The sequence below is a fragment of the Sinohyriopsis cumingii genome, chromosome 17 (assembly GCF_028554795.1).
Source record: "Sinohyriopsis cumingii isolate HCF-2022 chromosome 17, ASM2855479v2, whole genome shotgun sequence".
NCBI classification, from domain to species: Eukaryota; Metazoa; Mollusca; class Bivalvia; order Unionida; family Unionidae; genus Sinohyriopsis; species Sinohyriopsis cumingii.
In genome coordinates this window covers 61,149,098-61,173,257 of record NC_142977.1, presented here as the reverse complement: position 1 = coordinate 61,173,257, position 24,160 = coordinate 61,149,098, and the positions used below count along the sequence as shown (strand labels likewise).

At 36.8% G+C, this 24,160-nt stretch overlaps 1 protein-coding gene across 1 annotated transcript; it reads right to left on the bottom strand.

The window, feature by feature from the left end:
• Positions 1 to 20,493: 20,493 nt before the first annotated feature.
• Positions 20,494 to 21,744, bottom strand: LOC149779064 (protein CFDP2-like). Its single transcript, XM_089938391.1, has one exon. The coding sequence runs from the start codon at positions 21,742 to 21,744 to the stop codon at positions 20,494 to 20,496; it is 1,251 nt and encodes a 416-aa protein (XP_089794517.1).
• Between the last annotated feature and the right edge of the window lie 2,416 nt (positions 21,745 to 24,160).

Here is a 24,160-nt window from a genome sequence, read left to right as displayed (position 1 = left end):
CGTTCAGTATCGGGGAATATTGAACGATTCTGACAATGTAAAGTAAACGGGGACAAAATGAGCATATAATAATTGATGTTACTAGAAATATCAGCTAAGTACCCCATTTCAAAGAGAGAAAAAGAAGACTAATATTTTCCTCTGTGTGAGAAAATTGCTGTAACATTTAAATGACCAACAGAGCATTGGATTTTGTTATTACAAGGTGTACTTATTGGTAAAGCTCACGAAGTCTACACTTCACCGCCGGCTCAACAAAATGCTAATTATTTCGTTGATAAGGAATTATCCTGAAAGTAGTATGGGTCGGTAACTGAGGCATATAGACAAATGTTTAGGAACATCAATAAGTTGGCATTGTTGTGAATTCTTTTAGAGATTTGTATTATATGATTGTGAAACATTACGACTTTAAGTACATGAACAATATTCCAAGTTAGTGGCTCATTAGCACTTTCAAGGTTGGAATGCGTTCAGAATACGACCTAAATTCGTCCGTAATACGTTGTGCTTTAGGACTCAAGTCCGCTTACAAACAGGTGAAATAACGTTTTTATTTTCCATTTCTTTTACTCAGATTGAATGTTATATACATTACATAACTATAGTATTTTATTTGACAAAATCGGCGATGATTAACATCAATCTACCCATCCATCCATCCATACAAACATACTTAAATGTAAATACATACATACGTACCTACTGGGACTTCCAGTTTTACAAAACGATAGGGTATCGTTGTGCACATAGAAAGGAAATCCGAGTACATGAATAAATAAAGTGATTTTTACAATTCCGTGAAAAATTAGACATATAGACATTTTCAATATATTTACATTTTCTACAACAACTTGCACAATTGTATTAAATGCTTTAGCAACAAAGAAAGCAATCAGAAGATTATTCAAATTGCACATTAACAATACAGAAATACGTTCGCAATAAAAGAATAAAGCTGTCATAAACACCTTTTCGGCAAAATTAACAAGCAAACAAACTATACAAAGCACACGGCATGCATACCATATACAGCACTAATTTAATAACAATAGTAAATACAATTAAATTATTGCAAGCAATGCAAAAAACAACAACAAGCAAAACGGCAAAGTATTCACAATAAAATAAAGTAGGCAAAGGTATTACGAGTCGCATGGCAAAAGCATAACAATACTATGACATGGCAAAACGACCTAAAGATAAACTAGCATATATATGTCAATAGCACAAATAACGGGGTCTCAATTTGATGCACAATTTTAAATTTAAGAAAAATGTCATAATCTGTTAACGATCTTTTATATTTAAATTTATTAGGCAATATTATATTTTTTACTGTTTTGGATTGGATACCTGGTAAATTTGATTATTGTTGTTTCTTGAAATGAATTTGGAAACTGATTTAGAGTGACGTAGGGCGCCTTAAGCAGGATGAAATAGAGCAAAGTTTTCTATAAGCCAAGGCAAGTGATTAACATGTTTCACAATATATTTAAACTATTGTCTCCCCTTTCCTACAAAGAAAGAGGAGACATAAGGTCTGAATATATCATATTTACGTTTGGCATTTTATTCATCTGCTATGATGAATCGCATAGATATAATATTTATGTTAACTGCATTGTTAATGTATGTACCTTCCTCTATTATATTACCAGTCACTGCCTTAGATCTATACAAAATCCAATTAGCTTTCTTGTAAAAAGCTGATATTTCATATTCTAAGAACACAAAACAACAATCACCATAAAATATATCCCTTTATGGAGGTAAAATGAAATCTGTTGTTTTAAATATATTGTTAATTTCTTAAATAGAGTGCATTCTAGGAATATCATTAAATTAAAACATTCATATATTTTTGCCGATGCAAAGGAGAAATTCAAGGCTTTGCTCGTGAGTTGTATATTTTATGAATATAAGGAAGTAGAGTTGAATCTGTGATGTTTTATGTTTACTTGACAAATATTAGACAACGCTCTGTGTCCAACTATCTTTGGCGTCCTTCCTTGTCGCATGTTTATGACCTTGGTAGTTTTACAAAGGACAACACCAGTTTCCATACTACCCAACAACTGAATTTTGTTATAACGTGTGCTGGACGAGGGGCTTTAGTAGGAGTTTTGTCTTCATTCACAAACCACATGTCATGTACTCTCTGCTTGTTGATACCCACGATCTATCTCTAGAACTTCCTTTACCACTTATTTACAACTCTTCCAATAATCATCTTGTCTCAACCCATACAACAGAAGATTGTATTTTCTTCAATTCTTTTCCATGAGAAGAATTTTTCTCTCCAGGACTTTAATGGACTCTTTTATTGTCTAATTCAGGGTCTAGAGCTCATGCCTGCTATAATTCTGCAATCTCTCTCTCTCTCTCTCTCTCTCTCTCTCTCTCTCTTCGCTAAATTTAAGGATCTCCTCAATATCATTAATTTTTTAAGTTTCACTGCTTTTAGTCTTCTCCTTAGCAGACCGAAGCTCTCGTCTTAATTTGTCTACACCACTTCTTATCTCATTCAGATTTTAATCTATTTTTCTGTCCATAACCCGATATCATTCGTCTGTTCTCTTATCACGTTCATCTAACATTTTCTGTAGTAACAATTTATCAACGGACATTTCCGTGTCCGTTTCATGCACCCATTAGACACACCCGTTCTATTTATCAGTGTCAGTACAGCTCCGGGTCTGTTTCTCTTTAACTGTAGTTTGGTGTGCTTAAGTTTCAACCGGACGGACATTCACAGGAATGGATATAAGGGTACTCCTCAAAATAGGGTTGGATTCCATCTTCCAGGAAAGTAAATAAGTTTCTTCATAAACGGAGGGTGGAGGGGTTATAATAGGGACAATTTCACGCAGAATTGCATTCCGTACACTTCCATACATTTCGTTGCAATAGTTTACTTATACCATTTTCGAACCCATTAACAGCTTGCTTTTTAATATACACTGAGGTCCAGTAACGCTCTTCTCTTACTAGATAAATTACCAGGTGTGCCAAACACAACTGATTCCCGCCATGGCAAAACTGGAAGTCCCAGTAGGAATATATGTATGTATATATATTTAAGTATGATTGTATGGATGGATGGATAGGTATATAGATATGAAGGTGACATTTGGATGTACAGATACACTATGTATGTATGTATGTATGTATGTATGTATGTATGTATGTATAGTCCCAACGAAAAACTTATTTAATTATTGTAGATTGACTGAAATGTATTAAATAGCAAATTAAATTAGTAAGTTTTATTTGCTGATTGGACCCTCGAAATCCAGATCTAATATCTACGAGATAAAATAACACGGAGATATATTGTCTTTCCCGCGGTATTTTCAATCCAGCATATTCCAATAATTGTGAAATGTTACTTTAAGAAAGGATAGGGGATACAAAGTTTTTGATCCTTTATTTAAGTAAAAACAAACGCAACAAACTCCAACAACAAAAATATCAAACCTTATTCAATGAGGCGAATTAAGAATTTCAATATGATCTTTATTCAAACATTTCATTTGTCATGAAAAACATTCATACCCTCAGAAGACATGGATTTTAACTACGGTATTGTGATTTATACTCTTCATCTGTCCCAAGGTCAAACATTTCATTTAAAGGCAAAATAGGTTTTAAACAGTGTTCCCCATAGTTTAACTTTTACAAATTATTTATATTTCACATTTTTAATATAATCTTTACAAATTTAATATACTCTTTAGAAGATACACGCAAAATAGACTAAATACTTCTGTTATGCGAAATATTATGTACTAAAAGTTAAACGTATCAATTGCAGTCACCTTTGGAGAAAATGATAAAACTGGTATCAACAACCTGGTGGCGTTGGGATGCAAGCTCTTATTTCAATCTTGTTTTAAGGACAAGTGTAACGCGTCAAATATTATTATTTTTGTTATTATTATTATTATTACCTCTTGCGATTTTAGTCAACTTTTCAAGAAAACAAGAAAAAGTAGTCTATTCTCTTAAAATAGTACGGTATCCTGCCCACATTAATCTATCCAATACGTTAAATCGCCATTGACTCAACCAAAAAGTGATCATAGCTTTCTTTTCTTTTACATAATACTATTTTTAATACTAGTCGAAAGAGTTGTATAACTTTGCAACAGATGGCTGTCTCATGATTTTACTCCACCTTGGATAATTAGAATATAAACAGCTGTTAAAACTTGAAATAATATCATGTTTAACCAGTTATTCAACACTCAGCGGTGGCAGGCGTCAATCCAACTAGAGTAAGTATGTAAACATTATGCCATAATTAACAAAAGATCCACATAGAAATTCTATTATTTCACCTTTAGACTAAATTTCACTTTCACGTGGTGTGGACTATATAATCCAGTAGAATAGTTTCTTCGGCAAGTATCAACATCGAAACGCCTCGCTGATCTTATCATAGCCTAAACAGATATTCGAAAACTTCTGTGTGCGACCGACGGTAAACTTCGATTTTATTTCTGAACTAATCTACTTTGTATTTCTGTCAAATGGCTAAGTAATCAATGTTTTTTATGAGTCAGCACATTCTATAATTATCACACGAGGCTCACTATTTAAAATCGTATAAGCTACATGTACTTTAATTTCAATGGGGAGGTGGAAAAGTAAATGCGCAACTAATTTATTCCAACACTGCAAACATTGTTTCTTTTTCCTCACCACATATTTTAGTGGATTTTATCAGCAATATTTCAGCTTTGTGTTTTTCTAACTTTAGTTTCAGTTACTTGGGTTGTGACCTACAGGATGATACGAAGGATTATAGCCATGTTACACGTGTTCATATAAAGATACGTATGTATGTGCGCGTGATGCACGGCTTTAGCAAACTGTAATTGTCACTATATTAAGATACGATCAGATCTTTTGTTTTCTTCAGGTTGTTGTATCATGGAGAGACCAGTAATGGTCATGCAATCTCTGTTGGTACTGGTGGTGGCTATCCATGTAATTTCTGCAACTTACGAATGCGAATGCGGTGATCCGCTCACAATGAAGGCTGCCATTTGCACACGCCAAACATGTTGGTAATATTAGTAAATTATTAATATTCGTGCATTCAAACAAAAAGGAAGAGCAAGGCGAATGTGAATAATTTTAATGAGTATGATGGTGGATGAGGTGATGTTAGTGGTAAAGAATAAAATATAAAAATACAACCTTTAATACTTTTTTACAACTGCTGTTGCTTCTAATACCACCATCACTTCTAAAGATTCTGTTATTCGTATGGCACTTATTAGTCATATATATACCACTATGTGTACAATAATTACAGAAGTTTTGTATTGCCCAAATATTAATTATATACAGCTTCTAGTGTTGGTAAATTTCAATGTAGTTGCTGATTTGTTGGGAATCTTGATTTCTAGAATTTAATCATTTTGGTGCAACAGTTGGCACGAATTTGGAAAGATATAAGGCTCTTGCTGGATCTCCTAATTCTTTTCCCATTCATATTATACATTTTCGACAGATGTTTGCACGAGAGGGGGCAAAAGAAACAATGACACTCAAGTGTTTGACTTTATAATTACTATGGCTAGTGGCCAAGTGGTTAGAGCATCCGCCTCGAGACGCGGAAGGTAGGATTCCATACCCCGGCCGAGTCGTACCAAAGTCTTATAAAATATATCGTTCTAACAGCGTCCTCGCTAGGCGCTCAGCATTAAGAGGTTAGTGTTATTACTGGTCGGACTGGTGTCAGGACAATGTGACTGGGTGGGACATCATAGTACATATAATTGCGGCATGATGCCACAGTGATAGACATCAACATAAACTGCCACACTGCAGGCATATGATGTGACTGAAATTTTTTAAAGGTTTCTTTAAAAATCAAATCACACACACACACTCTCTCTCTCTCTGCATTTAGACATTTGTTTTATCTGAAACTGAAACTTTCTTATCTCTAATTCCATCTATTCTTTTCTAAAGAGTTTAATCCCTCCTGGGTTGGTTACAAACCGAAGTTATCGACTTTAAGTGATATTGGGACAGCTTGTTGGTTTCACTTAAAATTTCTCAAATATGTTAAATTGAAATAGCAGGGGCTAAAACAAAATTTAAACAAACTGAATTTATTTTTTAAAAGTAACTGTAACTGCTTTGAAATATTAGAAAGAAATTCAAATCCAGACGGGCGCCCAATTTTCTTTATAACCAAGACATTTTGCAACAATTCAGAAAATAACCTTTTTATCCTAAAATTTTTGGTCCATTAACAACCAGCCAATCAGAAATCAGGTCAGCCATAATTTTCTTGTGGAGGGGAGGACCAATGACCTGAACTCAAATCCCATCAAATTTATCAACAAGATGACTTCTACACCTTCCATGGTCAAAATCCACAATATCATGTTTGTCAAACAAAATGAACATAAAACATAAACCCACAAAGGACAAAATTAGAAATTTAATATGTTGTCTACTAGATGACACTTACAATCTATGCTCATAAACGTTAACACAAACACAATATCTAGATTTACATAACGAATTGATCTTTACACAAAAATATATTTGTGGGTGATCTATTTGAAATGTTTATATTCAAATGTCTAACTGCAAATGCAAACTTTTTTTTTTTGTGATTTGGATTCTTAATTTAGCTTTAACAATTTTTCAGTCATATTGCTACTATGCCTGCATTGTTGCAGTTTATAGTGATGTCTATCACTGGGGCATTATATCACATACATCTAGAATCATGTCACATCCAGTCATATTATCCTGACACCAGGTCGACCAGTCCTAAAACTACACTTTTAATGCTGAGCGCCTAGACAGGCAGCTGCTAGTGCCATTTTTATTATTCTTTGATACGACTCAACTGGTGCTCGACCTTGCGAACTCCTTCATGCGAGGCGGACGCTCTATCAACTTAGGCCACCAGACCATTCGAAAATGCCATTATTATTTTTTTTACTTTCTATATAAAATTGAGGGCCATTTAATTGCAATTTTTCACATAAACAATAGATTTAAGATCATCTTGGAAATATTTGTGGAAAAGTACTGGAATAAAAGTCATCAGAATGGTATCTGGTGATGCCCATTACCACTGGCATCACATAATTAACTATGGTTCTTGGAGTGTGTCTGCTTGCCATAGCGAATGGCATTGCCCAAAGAACGCTAGGAGAAAACTTCTGTAGGGACTTGGCCATGTTTGTGGGGAACACTTTGGGAGCCAGTCATTGAAACAATACATAGAAAAGACCCTCCAACGGAAACGTGATTGGCAGTGACATCTGTATTCAAGCGTTTTACGGCTTTATAAATAGTCTGGATGGCTACTTCATTGACCACAATACAATTCTCTTTTTTGTAATTTAAATGTCCTTTTGCTACAGACGTAGGCAAGTTGTCAGATTATTTTCTTCACACAAATTATCAAGTATGAAGGTCTTTGTGGTTGCTTCATCATTTCAGGATGCTTTGGGCAAATTTTATTCTCTTTATAATTTTAGTAACCCAATCCATATTCAGTGGCAGATTGGCATCATTTTTTCAAACTTTAAAAGATTTTTGTATAAACAGTGAACGTAAATTAGAGGATGTTTCATGACAAATTTGGTTAAATTCTGGTAATGTTTTCTTTTTGTTTCTTTAAAAAATGGTTACAGATTTTGCTATGCCTAGTAATGGTTGCTAGATTTCATTGCGGATAGACACCTTCTGAATGGTATACCTTAAAGGCCTGCATGCCAAGTAGAGTTCAGTCAAATCAAGTCGAAGTATGTTGGTTCTATTTTCAGACACAGCTGCCATATTTGATGCAACATCAGCATATTTTTGTTAAAGCCTTTAGGGCAGCATGCTTACTGTCAAATCTGTTGACGTTCTGTTGAGCACATTTCGCGAAAACCTCATTTCGAATAGTTTATCTGCTTTTAGTAATGGTGACTGTTTTAGAGTAGGTGTACATCATTTGTACACAAAAGAAAACTTTAATGCCACATGTTCTGTCAAATCATGCAAATTCTGTTTTAGTTAAGTCACTTAACGTTTTAAATTGAAGTCGACAAACCTCGTTAAAAACCACGACGGATACATGACCATATTACAAACTCGCTTAGCCTTACAACTAGGTTAGCAAAAATGTTTACTATATGCAACAAAATATATGCTGTCCAATATAGTATGTTTGCTGACAAAGATGTTGTTGTAGGGTTTAACGCCATTTTTCAGCACAAGATATGCTATACATGGAGGACATTATTAATGGTGGATAAAGAACCTGGGTAAAACCCCGGAAATAACTACTAACCCACGAGAAGCTACTGGTAAATTTTCTCAGTACCCACTTTGACCGAGCCCGAAACTCGAACCTATGATGGCAATGGTGAGACGGTAGTCAACCGTAACGGTGAGCGCTTTAGACTCCTCCTGCTGACAAAGTAATAAACTTTATTTCTATATTATTTAGGATTTCTGTTATATGCCTGCAACGCTTTACCACATAAATCTGTTTTCATTTTCAAATACTTTTAACTTTGATTATGGGTTTGAGGTAGAGCAGAGATGCACGGACATGAAAAGGACCAGTTCACATGTATCATCAATCCAATTAAGTTATTCCCCCCACGTCTTAATTTGGGATGAATGACGAAAAAGGTTTGGTATATTCAGAATAGTAAGGGATTTATGCATTGCTCATTGTGTAAATGTGCTAGTAAAATTATCACTTATGCAAGTGAACAAGAGACAATTGCCATGATGAAAAATAATTGTCATCATTCTCAATGTTATTTTTACATGTTTTGGGGGTATTCATGTCTTTATTATTTTTTTCACAGTATGATTATATTGCAGATGTTTACAGATTTAGAATAAATGAAATAAATATTAACCTTGTCATCATCAATACAAATATTTGCATAATTTCAGCTGTACTGTTATATTGTCCTTTCCGGATTTATCCAATATATGTATTATTTCCATCTACTTCTCCTGCATCAGTACTTTCCTTTAACAAGCCTTATAACAATGTCGTCAATATTCTGAGTGTGACAAATGAATCACATGGACATAATACATTATTAAATCATCAAGCATACATACTGAACAATTCCTTTCTTTATTATTTTTCTAGTCACGCATTTACAGGCATACATGCATGCATTCAAGCATTCAAAGTTGAAATACAGAATATATAGGAAATTGTCTATCAACTCAGACCACGTGATTTTCAGAGGGAGAAGTGACTTCAGTAGGCTGACCTTACTCTTGCATTGTTAAGGTAGTCATATAATCCAAAATTCAGAACAGAAAAATGATTACGGTGTGTGTCTATTTTTAACATAGCTATCAAACGTTCAGTCATATCGCTACGATGTCTGCTGTTTGATAGTTTATAGAGATGTTTACTACTGGGGTATCATTTCAAAGACATGTAGCATCATGTATTACCCAGTCACGTTACCCTGATACTAGACGGACCAGTCCTAACACTAAGCTCTTAATGCTGAGTGCCTACCGAGGCAGCTGTTAGTACCATTTTTATAAGTCTTTGTTATGATTAGGCCGGGGTTCGAACCCGCGACCTCCCGCATCTGAGGCGGACGCTCTAACCACTAGGCCACCAGATCGGTTTAGAAAGGAGTACAAATTTGTAACAAGCTCTACTAATCTGATTCAAGGTCACCTTAGTAATATATATGGCTCTTCATTTTTATCAAATTTATCTCAGCTTTTGATAATATAATCCATTTAACAATATTGAATCAAAGATGTAAACTCTAGTGTTAATAAGCCTAGCCAATTGGATTCAGAATCAATTTATATACATGTGTTGATCTCAACCATTGGTGAACTCGTCCGACATAAAGACAATAATCAACCTATATTGTCACTTCGATCAAAACTAGGCGACCAGAAATAGTCTTTAGAAAGGTAAAAAGCCTACCCAATCTTGGTGTTAATATGCAAAAATCTTACTCATAATAATACTAAATATTAGTGATCTCGATTAAAGGCATCTAACTATAAATTCTAATCAGAATCAGATCAGAAATACGGTCTCCATGGCGATAACAAGCTCAACCAATTATATGCTTCAAAGGAATTTCTGTCATTTTTCAGACTTTAATTTTGGAACACTCATTAATGAAATTAGCACTTGAATATGAACGTGTAGAATTGAAAACACGTTTTGAACATACGTAGATCCCGAAAAATGACATGGCCCAAATGGTTCTCTCCATGGAGAAACCTGCATCAAGAAATGTAAGTTTAATCATGAACATTCTGAAATTTAAAGCTATGAATATCTGTCATGATTTTCCGTAAATTTACTATACCTATTCACCATAGGTCCTGTATCACTCCTCATAATATAGTCACTTTGGACGGGTTGGAATGCCAGTAGTCACGTCTGGATAGCTATTACACGTCAATACCGAAAACACTTAATGTTCTTAATAGTATAGGTTCAAGAAAACGTGTAAAATTCCCAAAAAATTCAACTTGGTCAAATTTCACAACATTAAACAGCACAAACTAAATAAAACATCAGCTCTCAGTGTAACAAGATAACTGGGTTGGGGTCGGATCATAACAAAGATCACCAATGATGGTAACAAAAATACAATGTTTATATATGTATGATTCAATGGAAAAGATTATGTTCAATTCGTACGCATATACTATACAAATGTACGAGAATTAACATATTATGCACGAATCTGATAATGTAATGCAATGTAAATGAAATGTGAATTGATACGCAAGAAACGAACTTTAAATAGTACAGAGATTTACGATTCAAAGTGATGTCACATAATGAAATCAAATGATTTACATAGACATAGACAATTTTCAAAACAAATAACAATAAATTATATGGTTCAATGAAATATGATATGCTTTACTCAAATAATGAAATGCATGAGTTTTTCATTAAAATAATGAAATGCGAAATATCTTCTCAATCCGAAACATTATGTCAGGAGGTTGAGGAGCCACCACCAATAGTCCGCCCCTACTTGTCTGCCTAAAGATCCGTACAATAAATTGTTGTCTGCAAACTCGTTGGTCCAGAAGCCCTGGTTCTTCACCAATAAACAACTCTAATCTTCTTCCGACCAACGCCCTCTCCGACGGCAACAAACTGGATATAACAGAACCCAAATTATCCCTTGATAAACAACGCCTACAATCCAGTGCATATATGGAGATTAGGCGTATCACTCCGTCACTCTCCCAACACAACACTTGACTATCAATCCATCATCCATCAGTCAATCACTGGTTAAGTCAACTCACCAGTCAATCAGTGGTAGAAAATTCCACCAGTCAATCAAGCAGTTAGTCAGCTGAAAATATATTCAAATATGTGCATTAGAAATGACACGAGCATACATAAAAACTCTTAATGACGTTATGGACTGTAAACTTGAGTTAATTCTTTTAAACTCTTTATTTTATGGGGACAACTCTCCAACGCGATAGGCAGGTTAAGAAGTGAACCTGTGTCCAATACAAATCGTATAGTTCTTAACGTCCCTTAATAAAGGCAATAACATTGCAAATAAAAATCGTTCTGTTAAATCACATGCAAATACATTAGGAAATAGTCTATAACATTGCATAATACGAAATAAGTCAGAGTTAATAAAAATACAAAATAAATATGGTAGTACAATAATTATATCATATAACACAAATAGGAAACTAGTATATAATTCGCAAACATCTACAACTAGAGATAAGCGAGTATTTTAATTTATTGGTGTGGTCCCTCTCAGATTCAATCATAGAGAGAACCCCATAGTGCCGAAATTTGAATGAATGTTTGTGGTTAGTAGAAAAACAGTAAAAAGTTTGGCAAATTGCCTGTTTGTGGTGTAGTCCATTTGTTTTGTATTCCGTAATCAAGAATGTCCATTTGTAGTCCCTAACTTGTAGCCATCTTGTAATCAAACGATTTTGCAATCCATTTCGTAATCATACGATTTTGTAGTTCGTTATTGCACATTTTCCATAAATTCTACTGTAAGTATTTTTTGACTCTGTCCGTATCCGTTCCATTTCATGATTAAGTAAAGCATTAAGACCGTTGTCTTAAATCAGAATCCGTATTCGTTCCTTTTGGTGAATTGGTTGTTCATTTGTTTCTGGCAAATTGCCTGTTTGTGATGTAGTACATTTGTGTTATATCATGTAATCAACAATGAGTAGACCGCTCACTGACAAGACATTCCGTAATATTTTCCCATCGTAAGCATTTCCTTCGTGCAGCATAGGAAGAACCGAACTCGCTGTTTCAAAATAATATGCGATATACATAAATCACCCGCGGGTAACGCTGTAAACAAAACACGAAACACGATTATTTATATAAAATATAATTAAAAAGATAAATTTATACATTCCATAACACTCGGTTTGTTTTCATTTTGCGTGATATGTATCGTATATCGCAGCGAACTTGCCAATGCCCATTTGTAGCGTACACATAGTGAAACTGGTCAATAAGTGGCCACATATGGGAGAAAGCCAAAATGGCTTTTGTACACGGGAGACTTTTGTAGGTAAGTTCACTTTTCCAATTTTGCTTCTGAATACCATGCACCCAATACCATTGTTATTGTTATTATTTTATTATTACATTATCAATTTATTTATTTATTGAATGCTTCAACAAACTCATATAATACATGTATATGTTGCTTTCTCGCAAATGTACATTCCAAGCAAGTTACTGTATTCTATTAACTTGAATTCTTCCAAATTAAATGTTGACACATTCTTACAAGAAATCACTTAAGTTTCTTCCTGCATCATTACAAAACACTAATTTACTACTACGTAACAGCTTACAGATGCCTGTCATTAATAAGGAAATTAAAATAAGTCGTATATGGCTTTTGTTAATAACACATGAACCAAAACTGCCCTTACAAACAAGGGTTTAAATGCTGAATGACCCCTGACCCTAATACAAAGAGCGTATCTCATTTTCCTCAAAGATGAACAGTTTTATTCTAGACAGGCATAGAGGCTGAATTATACAAGTCACACTGGCACAAAAGGAAACTCTCATTTCTGTTATGACAAAACTACTTTCTCCAACATCTAGTACATGAATTGCTTTTCCCCTTGGCCCTGCTAATTAAATCACGCCTTCAAATTTGACATACTGATAATTATTAAACTAACAGTGTGAGTGGAGTTCAATTAGTGCAAGTGAAATCATACATGTTTACATATCGATTCACTTGATATACTTTTATTACAACAATGTCTTCATCATTAAACAAGAGTTTAAGATGCATATACGGACAGATCACTGTCTATATACTGTTAGATAATAAAACACCTGACTGCTTACCACAGAAAGCATGTGACCATTATATACAAGATGTTTTATGTATAAAATTTGCTGGGGGAGATCAGAATGGCCACTGAAACTAGGCGGCCATTATATGTGGTGCATAAAAGTAACCGTCTGGACAGGTTTAACTGTATAAAAAGTTTGAGACTGACCAACAAACAGTATCCCTGAATCTGACCAAAACATGCAATGTTTTGATATGCATTAGGGTATTTAATACCACCATCACTTGTAAAGCTTCTGTTGCTCTCGTGGCAGCACTTACTTGTCCAACATCTACCACTATTTGTGCAACACTTACAGACATTGTTTTGACTAAATATTGATCATATACCGCTTTTTGTATTGGTAAATTTCAATGTATTTTCTGATTTGTTGGGAATCTTGATTTCTAGCATTTAATCATACCGATCCATCAGGGGGCACAATGATGTAATGGTCTAAGGCTCTCGCCGGACCTCCTAGTTCTTTTCCCCTTGATATTATGCATTCTCAGCAGAGGTCTGCAGCTCTCAATGTCAATTTAGATACTTTGGTAAGACGTGGTCTAGAAACAATACAAATTGTCATCATTTGGGGTAGTCACTTGCAAATATTCAAATCTCCCCCAATTAGATATGTCATAATTTGAAGGTGGAAATTAGATATCATATCTACGAATTGTAGTTATTTATTACTTCGATAAATTCTCCAATATAAAATATATTAATAACACGTAAATTACTATGCTCCTTTAAGTCTTAAAAACAGCATAAAATATACTCTACATCACAAGCAGATAATTTCGTCACAAATACGTAACTCTCTTTACTTTTGCAATTGAAAAAGTCTATAAAAACTGCGAACTAAATTTCATGTTTTGAACGACAATGTTATGAAAAACAAACCTACATTGGGCTTGAAATGAATGATTCTCATACACAAACAGGACTCGGCACATTTGTTTATCCTTACAGTTGAGTTTCATGACTATATTAAAAACATAAGTTTCTGTACTAAATGATCACGGCAACTCCAATGAGTGCTGAATTTGTAGATTCAAAAGGGCATCCCGTTGTTAACCCAGGGGATGCTTTCTTCACTAAATACAAAATGTAATTGAATGTCATGTACCATGTAAGTTATCGTACTTATTTGGTACACATGCCCATATATTGATTGAAATCACAAGCGCAAAACATAATATGATTATATTTGCTGAAGATTGTAATATATTTAAACCTCTTAAATTTGCGCCCTGATTTCGTAATTGGATGTTTTTATGATCCACACAAAGAGACCATACTTTGTAATTCACGCATCGTTGTAGAGAGGCATTTATAGTTGACCAAAATGTATATATCGTTCCTTTCGTCACCCTATCAATATTAAGCCACCAACAAAGTCCATATGTAACATGTGTAGATGTCTAAAATTATGACATAAACTGGACTATGGAATTCACAGGACACATATTGCTAATCGATTACCATGAATGTACACTGTTACCACACATTAAAAGTTACAGCTCTACATTAGTATAAAAACAGCATGCCTACTGGATGCCTACTAAGAGACTTTAAATAGTAACAAATCAATATAGATTAATATTCAATCAATCCAGTTTTATCATTGGCAGATATAACCGAATCGATTTCCTCCAAGAAAGAGCTATTAATTAAAATGTGTCATCGGATTGAAATTCACAGTCTTTATTTGGTTAGACTCAGACTAAAACAAATTGATATGATTCTTTATAAAAGCATTTCACCTATCCGTTTTCAGAAGGGACATAATCGAATGGGGGACCAACATAACTTCGTATTGTTGACTAAGCCGAAATTAGCGGATTGTGGCGCTGAATTAGAAATGCACACTGACTATTATATTTCTGGTAAAGAGCACTTGGTAATTCTAATGAATAATTAAGAAAAACCATTCCTACTAAATTATATATGTGCACAACAGTAACTGATTCCTCAGACTAAATTGAAAATATGAATGAATAACTGTTACCTATTGTTCTTTAAAACCATGCTGTCACCTGACCAATTACGCAAAAATATTGTCATATATAAAACTGCTAATTTATAATGAAAAAAGGCACTTCATGGTAGACAATGTCGGGTCTTCAAAGCAAACCTGTTTGGAACAATCAGGAAGGCACAACACAGCCATACAAATACTTAGATAAGCTAAAACTCTACATTCAATCATGAACAAATGTCAAGCTCATATAAATAGAATATGCATGACTATATACATAACACGTACACGTGTGTATATTTTCTTGAATTCAGTCGTTGGTTTTAGTAGTAACCTTGTTACGACAGAATTACATAATCTCTGAATTCTTGTGTGAGATATACTTGCTTAAAACGACAATTGATTATGGATCATTCAGCAGCAAGACATTACTTTAGTTGTATCTGCAACGCACAAATGACTATATAAATATAGCCTAAGGAAATGGTACGTGCAGGCAAGGCAATGGGTACCGTTACCCTACCCGTGGACTAAGTTTTGAATCTAGATAAAGTACGAATTGAAAACTCTCTGTCCTGTATGAAAACGTTTTCATTGGTATTTCAAACTTCTCTTAATGTTATGTATATTATTAATATATTTTATTTTTCTGCCCGTCACTTGAACGCTGATTACCTCGAAACGTTGGTAAATTCTTCTATAAACTGCGTAGTAACAGATTGTCTTCTGTGTGTGTGTGTGTGTGTGTGTGTGTGTGTGTGTGTTTGCGTGTGTGAGAGAGAAAGAGAGAGAGAAAGAATACTAATAATAAACTAATTTTCACTAGCAGTATATGTTATGACATTTTAGTACCAACCACAAGGACCATTGATAAAAATATCAAAGTTATCATAACATCAGGAAGAATTCAGTGCAAACATATAAGCCATATTATCTTAACAAGGTACGTTACAAACTGTGTGCTTAAAAACTTGAAGAACAGTAACAAAGAAATAAATAAAACAATTGACTAACAGTCAGATTAGCACACAGACAGATCAAAATAGTCCAATCTTTGAATACATTATATAACAATACATATAATTTAGGAATGGCTCTGAAAAGAACTCACTCGTCCATAGATGTAATTTCGTACAGAGTGTTTCCTGGTTCGAGAAGACCAATTCATAAATCGAAACCATAAATGATCTTCTAACTCACCAACATCAACTTGAAAGTAAAAGACCGTCCAGATATTTTCTCCGTCTGGTATGTTGATCGTTTGCCAGTGTAACTATTTGGAATAGTTACTACTACCTATCAAATTATCTATGATATACAAATAACAGTCTTTGACTCAATTTGAGTTGGCTCTGTTAATTTTACTTATCTAGATTCTATTAAACTGTATATATTTCTTTCTTTCTTTCGGTCACCGGGATGAAAATAATGAAATAGAATAGACCAGGCCTAACCAATTCAGATAGGAAACAAGCAGATAGTCGGCCATGTTGTGTTCATATCACTATCGTTTTGAAATTACACTTGAAGCTAATTATTCTACATATAGACCCGAATAGACTAGATAAATTGTTTGCCTAAAAGTATTTATCCTGTCTACGAAATATGAATGATTGTAAAATGTCCTCCAACCCATGTTCTGCATTAGCATTTCCCTTATGTTGTTGACCAACAATTAGACGCTTTGTGTCATGTTTAATTATGTGCCACCCGAGTCGTAATGAAAACCACTAATAATTAGTGAATCCTTGTTCTTCTGGAAAATGTTTCCACTTGCTATTTTGCTTTGATATTAAAGATATTGGAGCCTTCATTCATTTCTTCAGCACGGTGAAAACAGTTCTGTTTATTTAGCCATACAATTGTTGTCTACTTTTAGTCGTTTATTTGAACTTTAGGTGAATTCGGATTCAAAATAATATGTCTCACTGGCTGTCGTTCTTTCTCGTATGAGAGGAAAGACTTACAATATATATCAGGGCCTTTCCTGTTTGGTTCAACAGTCATATTTCACAGGCTTCCTAATTTCACGCTCTGATAAACACGGCACATTACCTCTTCACAAAACAATCAACTCATCATAACAGTGATTGTTACAACAGTTAACCTCACTGGGATGACAACACGGGCGTGAAAACACGTTAGTTACACTGTATCTGCCGCATTAAACCGATTCCCACGATTAACCGTCACCATGGCAATGAAGATGTCTGTATTGAAATATATATGTCTATCATTCACGCATATTCTTCATCCGACACTTTGTTGTCTGACATTGCCATTGAAATCTCTTTTGTCAAATGTGCAAGCGTGTGTGCGTGTTGACGATTTTTGGCATGATATTAAGTTGGGCCGTTTACTTGACTAACTATCGTGGCACTTTCTTCGTGACCACATTAACCACTGCCGCGACAGCCGCTCTAATGTTAACGGTCACGACAACGATGCGATTTATTATATACGTGGCGCTGAGAGACGCAAAGCATTTTTGATCAGCCACATACATATGTATATATTCTATAAGTAACTCCATTCACAATTATTTACCTCCGATTGTATTTCTTTTGTTTCCATACGTGTTCTTCAATGATGCGCTTGACGCGGGATTGAAAAGCGCATAATTGTTCATGTCGCCTATGGGAATAATTTGATATCATTCTGGCCAATGTTTACAACTTTAAGTGCCGCGCTTAAACATCACCGCCACAAGCAATTGCGGGGTACAACCCTAGAATCGTTGGCTCCAACAGGGTTACCTGACACGATTTCGTGATCTCTGGCCGCGACTGGTTCATCTCTCTTGCATAATTAAATAGAATACTGTTTCTGCCGGCTTCCCACAACGCATATTCATCCAGCAGAGATTCATCTACCCATATAATGTTTGCTTCTCTTGACCATCTACCGCCTTTACCCAAATTTACTGGTGTATATCTGCACATAACAACCTTTAGAATCTAGCTACATAATACATTACCTTCAATTAGTATTCATTGTCACTGTAATTACTCATCATAAATACCATTCGTAGGCATCCGGATCGTCTGCAAAAAGTTTGTTTTCACCCGATATATTTAAACTTGCACCATCAGCTACTCATTCTACAACATAACTGTAGGGACATCACTAGGTTCCTCAGAACATGTGATAGCATAAAAATGTCCTTCGTGAAAGGATAGTTTCTAAGATTACAATATTTTACGAAATATTTAACATATTTGTAATCATCATTTGCTAGTAAATCATTTTGTTTCGCCCAGAATCAGACAGATCTTTATTCAGTTAAAATGCTTTAATTAGTCTCTTTTATGATTTCCAGTTAGAATCTTATATACATACATACATAAACACACACACATACACACACACACACACACACACATATATATATATATATATATATATATATATATATATATATATATATATATATATATATATATATATATATATATATATATATATATATCGAAATCTCAATCAATCAATCAATCCTCTCTTCGCCGTCTGGGGCTTGAGGCAACAGAAAGGGAGCACCATTTTGGTCTGTCGGCTGCTGTTATGGGGGCGTTCTGCAGGGTGAGGCCTCTGGTCTTGAGTTCTCGCTCCACGGTTCGGCGCCAGGTCTCTTTGGGTCTGTCATCTCCATCGACGAGTTGCAATGGTCTCAGCGATTGTGCTTGCGCCCGCTCTGTGCCGGAGTTACTAGCTCGAGATCATGTTTGGCCAGAAGATCCTCATGATCCGTCGCAGACACTTGGTCTGGAAGACTTCGAGCTTGCGTTCTATGTTAGCAGTGGTCTTCGAACACTCTGACCCGTACAAAAGGACGCTCAGCACGTTGCTCTTGAAGATACGTATCTTCGTGTGGGCGCTGAGGTTTGTTGTCCTCCAGATTGGCTTCAGCATTGCGAAGGCCTAGTTGACATTGCTGATTCTTGTGGTGACTTCCCTTGTGCAACCTCCATTCGTGACAAACTTGCTGTCCAGGTACGTGAATTCGTCTACTTCTTGCAGAGGCTGGTCGTTGATGGTGATTGGGTCGCCCACTCTAGTGTTCTTCCTCAAGACTTGTGTCTTCCCTATGTTGACTCGAAGTCCTATGGTGCTTGCTGTCTGTACCAACTGTTGTGTCTTCTGCTGGATATCCTGGTGTCTGCTTGCCAGCAACCCGATGTCGTCGGCATAATCCAGGTCATCCAGCATTGAGGTCAGCGTCCACTGTAATACTTGCCTCCTGTCCTCTGTGGTGCGGCGCATGATTTAGTCAATGGTCAATGAGAAGAGGATCGGCGAGAAAATGCATCCTTGTTTCACTCCAGTTTCCACCTTGAATTGTTCAGTGAGTAGGTTGTTGTGGATGACTGTGCACTCAAAGTTCTCGTACAGGAACCTGATGACGTTGACAAGTTTCTGTGGGATGCCGCAGTGTCCTAGGATCTTCCACAGAGAGGCTCGGTGCAGGCTGTCCAAGGCCTTCTCAAAGTCCATAAAGACCACATAAAGGTATTCATTCCACTCATGGGACTGCTCAAGGATCTGTCTCAGAACGAAGATGTGGTCGATGCAGGATTTGCCCTTCCTAAAGCCTGCCTGTTCCTGGCGTAGGATGCCGTCCACAGCTGTTGTGATGCGTTGGAGAATGATGCGACTGAAAATCTTACTGGAGATGGATAGTAAGGTGATTCCTCGCCAGTTGTTGCAGTTCCCCAGATCTCCTTTCTTGGGAAGTTTGACGATGATTCCTGTTTTCCAGTCATTCAGTGCTTCTTCACTATCCCAGATCTTTTGGAGACTCTGGCAAAGAAACTGCGGTGTCTTTGTGTCTTCTGCCTTCAGCATCTCGGGACATATTCCATCATCGCCAGGTGCCTTCCCATTCTTCAGCTTGTGGATGGCCTGCTTGACCTCCTCAACAGTGATGTCGTCGCAGTTGATGTCAAGGTCCTCCTCTGCTTCAGGAATGTCAGCGAGTACTGGTGGGTCTGGGTGATTCAGTATGGACTCAAGGTGTTGCTTCCATCTCTTCAGCCTCTGCTCCTCCACTGTGACATGAGTTCCATCTTCGTCTCTCGCTGGAAGGTCGTGGTGCTGGCTGTAGTCGCCCTTCAGCTTCTTGGTGTTCTGGTACACCGTCTTCATGTCTTTCTGTTCTGCTGCTCTGCTACCTCCGCCTCCTTTGCCAGTCTCTCTGTGTATTCTCTCCTGTCTCTCCTTGCTGATTTCTTCACCGACTTGTCTTTTCCTCTATACTCCTTCGAAATTCTCTCTTTCAGTCTTGGTGACTTGGAGTCCAAAAGTCGCTTTTTGATCTGTCTTCTCTCGTATATGCGAGTCCACGTGTCTCCTGATATCCACTCTGTCTTCTTACTATTCCTATAACCTAAAACTACTTCTCCTGCTTCCTTCATTACTCTTTTGAAATTGTCGATGGTCAGCGCTGTCTCATCTTCTAGAACACTAAACCTATTCCTTAGGGCCAGGGTAAACTCTTCCTTCACTTTTGGATCTTTCAGCTTGGCCACATCAAAGCGCTGATTCCTGGAAACCCCTATCCTAACTTTCCTAAGCTTCAAAGTCACCTTGGCCACCAGAAGACTATGGTCGCTGCCGATGTCAGCGTGCCGCATCACTCGCACCTCCTGCAGGGAGTGTTTCCATCGGCCGTTGATGATGATGTGGTCGATCTGGTTCTGAGTTCTGCTGTCTGGTGAAGTCCATGTGAGCTTTTGGATGTCCTTGTGCTCGAACAGGGTCCCTCCTATGACCAAGTCATTCTCTTCACAAAAGTTGACCAGTCTTTCCCCGTTGTCGGTCATCACACCTACTCCATGGCGACCCATGGTCCTCTCTCTGTCTTTATTGTCGCAGCCGACCCTTGCGTTGAAGTCGCCAAGTAGCAACAGCACGTCATGTCGAGGGACGTCCTCTAAAACGGTTTGAAGAGCGTCGTAGAAAGTGTCTTTGTCCTCTTCTTCCGCGTCGTCTATTGGTGCATAGTCCGCAACAACAGACAGCTTGGCGTACTTGGAGTTCATCCTGACGTACAGCAGGCGCTCGTTCACTGGCTTCCACTGCAGAACGGTATTGGTCTTGTTCTTGCTGATAATGATGGCGACCCCCTCCCGGTGGTCATTGTCCTTCCTTCCGAACCAGATGATGACTTCTCCGGTGTTCAACTTCTGCTTACCGGCACCAGTCCATCGTGCTTCTGTTACACCCATGAGGGTCAAGTTGTAGTGATTCAACTTGCTCACTGCTTGTACCAGTTTTCCAGTCTGGTTGAGCGTTCGCACGTTCCAGCATCCAACTCTGATCCATGCTTTTGGCCTCAGGAGTTCTGCTATCGAGATGGGGACGTCCTTGAGGTTTTGTTCTCCATCCGTCATAGAGCCAGTTGCCTGGTCTGCTTCGCTCCCAGAGCCCGTTGTCGTTTGTTCCCTTGTTATCGTTTCCTTAGCAAGAGTTGTTTTAACGGGGTGGGGTTGCTAGCCTTACGCCCAACCCTCCTCCTTTTTCAGCCGGGCTTGGGACCGTCCTTGGCGGATTTCGAAATCTCAATGCCCACACACTAATTTCGGACATAAACACATCAGCTCGGTACTCAAAGATTCTATAAAACTGCTTCAACACTTTTGACACTCCTACTCATGAAATCTGCACCTACATTCTAGTTGCCTTTAAGGTACCTTAGAACGCATTTTCTTTGGTCCAGTCCGGTAAACGGACAACAGCATTGGATGTCAGTCTATTCTTCAAGGTTAGGAAGTCATGATCAGTCTCATCTGTCCCGACAACATTTCTCGGGGATCTCTTCTTGCTTAGATCAGACAACGGTCCTGCTAACTCGCTGAAAGTTCTTCCGACCGTAACCGGCTAATCACAGAAACGACCGTACATCGGTTTTAGTAGCGGGACGTACGGCGTTACGCAGCCGTTCCACCTTAGAACTTTCTGGTGATAATATGCCTTGACTCAGCCTATGTCCTAAATAGCTTAATGAACGGAATCCGATCTGGCATTCCAGTTTGATTTAATCGCTCTAAAGCATGTGATAACAGGGATAGTTGCAACTCTACGTTTTCTATCTAGCAGAAGATTCGCCATAATGTTGGATACGCCTCTATCGCGCAAGGGTTCCAATAACTTCCACATCATTGTCGCGAAGACCCTCTGCGCGTTCTGGAAGGCACAATCAAGCATTGTTTAGACCTGTCCTCTTTCCTCACAGGGATCTGCCAATAACCGTTCGAGAAATGCATCTTGGGGAAATATTTCGCTTTAGACACGGAGGCAAACATTTACTCCGATTTTGGTAGAATTTCAACCTCAGATTTCGTGGCCTGATTTAACTTTCGATGATACACGCAGAAACGATAGGTACCATCATTTTCCTGTACCAGGACAGCTCAGGAACTGTATGGAAAACCTGATGGTTTGATTATGCCCATAGCAATCATTTCCTCAACACCCTCCTTACCGCTTCTTACTCCTAGCTTCGCGTATGGAAGAGGGTGAGATGTGCGATGAATAGGCTCGTCGCTAAACAGCTTCAAGCTGAATTCGACGAGGTACATCCTGCTTGGCAGTTCCTTCAACACATCGACATGTCATGCCAGCAACGTCTTTGCTGCGTCTAATTTCTCCCTAGTCAACGTAGGGTTGCATTAAACGTTCGACGGTGTCTCTACATTCTTATGCGAACAGCTCAGAGTATTGTTCACGCCTTCCGTGTTGCCTTTGGTCTCATCAATGGCGATCTTGTCAACAACGAATTCGGCGTTTGACTTTCGTTCACGGTACTTCTTCAGTAGATAGTTTTCTTGCTTTGTTTAGAGCAGAGTTGTAAATCTAAATTCTATGATTTGTTTTGTTTTATTTTCGTTAATTATGTACGTCACAAATGAAAGATAATATCATGACAATGTATTAAAAGTGTCATCCGTCAGAATGGGCTATAAGCAAACAAACATATAATCGTCTGGTTCAGAAAGTAAGTGTCTTATTCGGTGTATGTTGCAAAGTTTCCTTTAGTCTAGAAGCACCAGAATCAAAACAGTTTATTTATGATTGCTGAGTACCAATATAATTTTAATCATTATTGTAAATAGAGACAGTGGCGTTTCACTGAAAGAGAAGATTTGTACAGAAAACCTGTTGGAAATGAGATTAGTCAAGTCGAATATCCACATTGTAAAGACTCTGTGCTGTTAAATTAAGTAATAAAAAATAGTGGAAGCCAGCAGGTTTTTGCGAAATTCAACGAATATTTATTTCCATAGAATGCAAAGTGAAACATAAAAAATAATTTGCAGTGTGGTTATGTGTTCAAGTGGTGTTTCGAATGAAGTACAGTCTATTGCTCTGATGTGTCAAAAGTCTTGAATAGTTTGAAATGATAACAGTCCTGATTTATCACAATGATATAATCCAAAATTCACAGCAATTCCAAAAAAAAAAAAAATCCGCTTGAAGAAAAACGGAACAATGAATGCATATATCTATACATTCATTCTTTCATACACGCATACATACATACATACATACATACATACATACATACATACATACATACATACATACATACATACATACATAGTGTATCTGTACATCCAAGTGTCACCTATATGGACCAAGTGAAAGTGAGCATATTTGGTATAATAATGTGTGTACTAACTTTTATTCAGAATTCATTTTTATTCATCTAATTAATACCGTAATTACAAACAAAAGGATTACTTTAACACAGATTACATGCTTAAAATAGCACTACTACTTAATGTAAAAAAATGATAAAATTCCAGG

What these genes read in the sequence shown, in the direction of transcription:
- LOC149779064 (XM_089938391.1), bottom strand. Translation starts at nt 21,744, where the DNA reads ATGACGGATGGAGAACAAAACCTCAAGGACGTCCCCATCTCGATAGCA.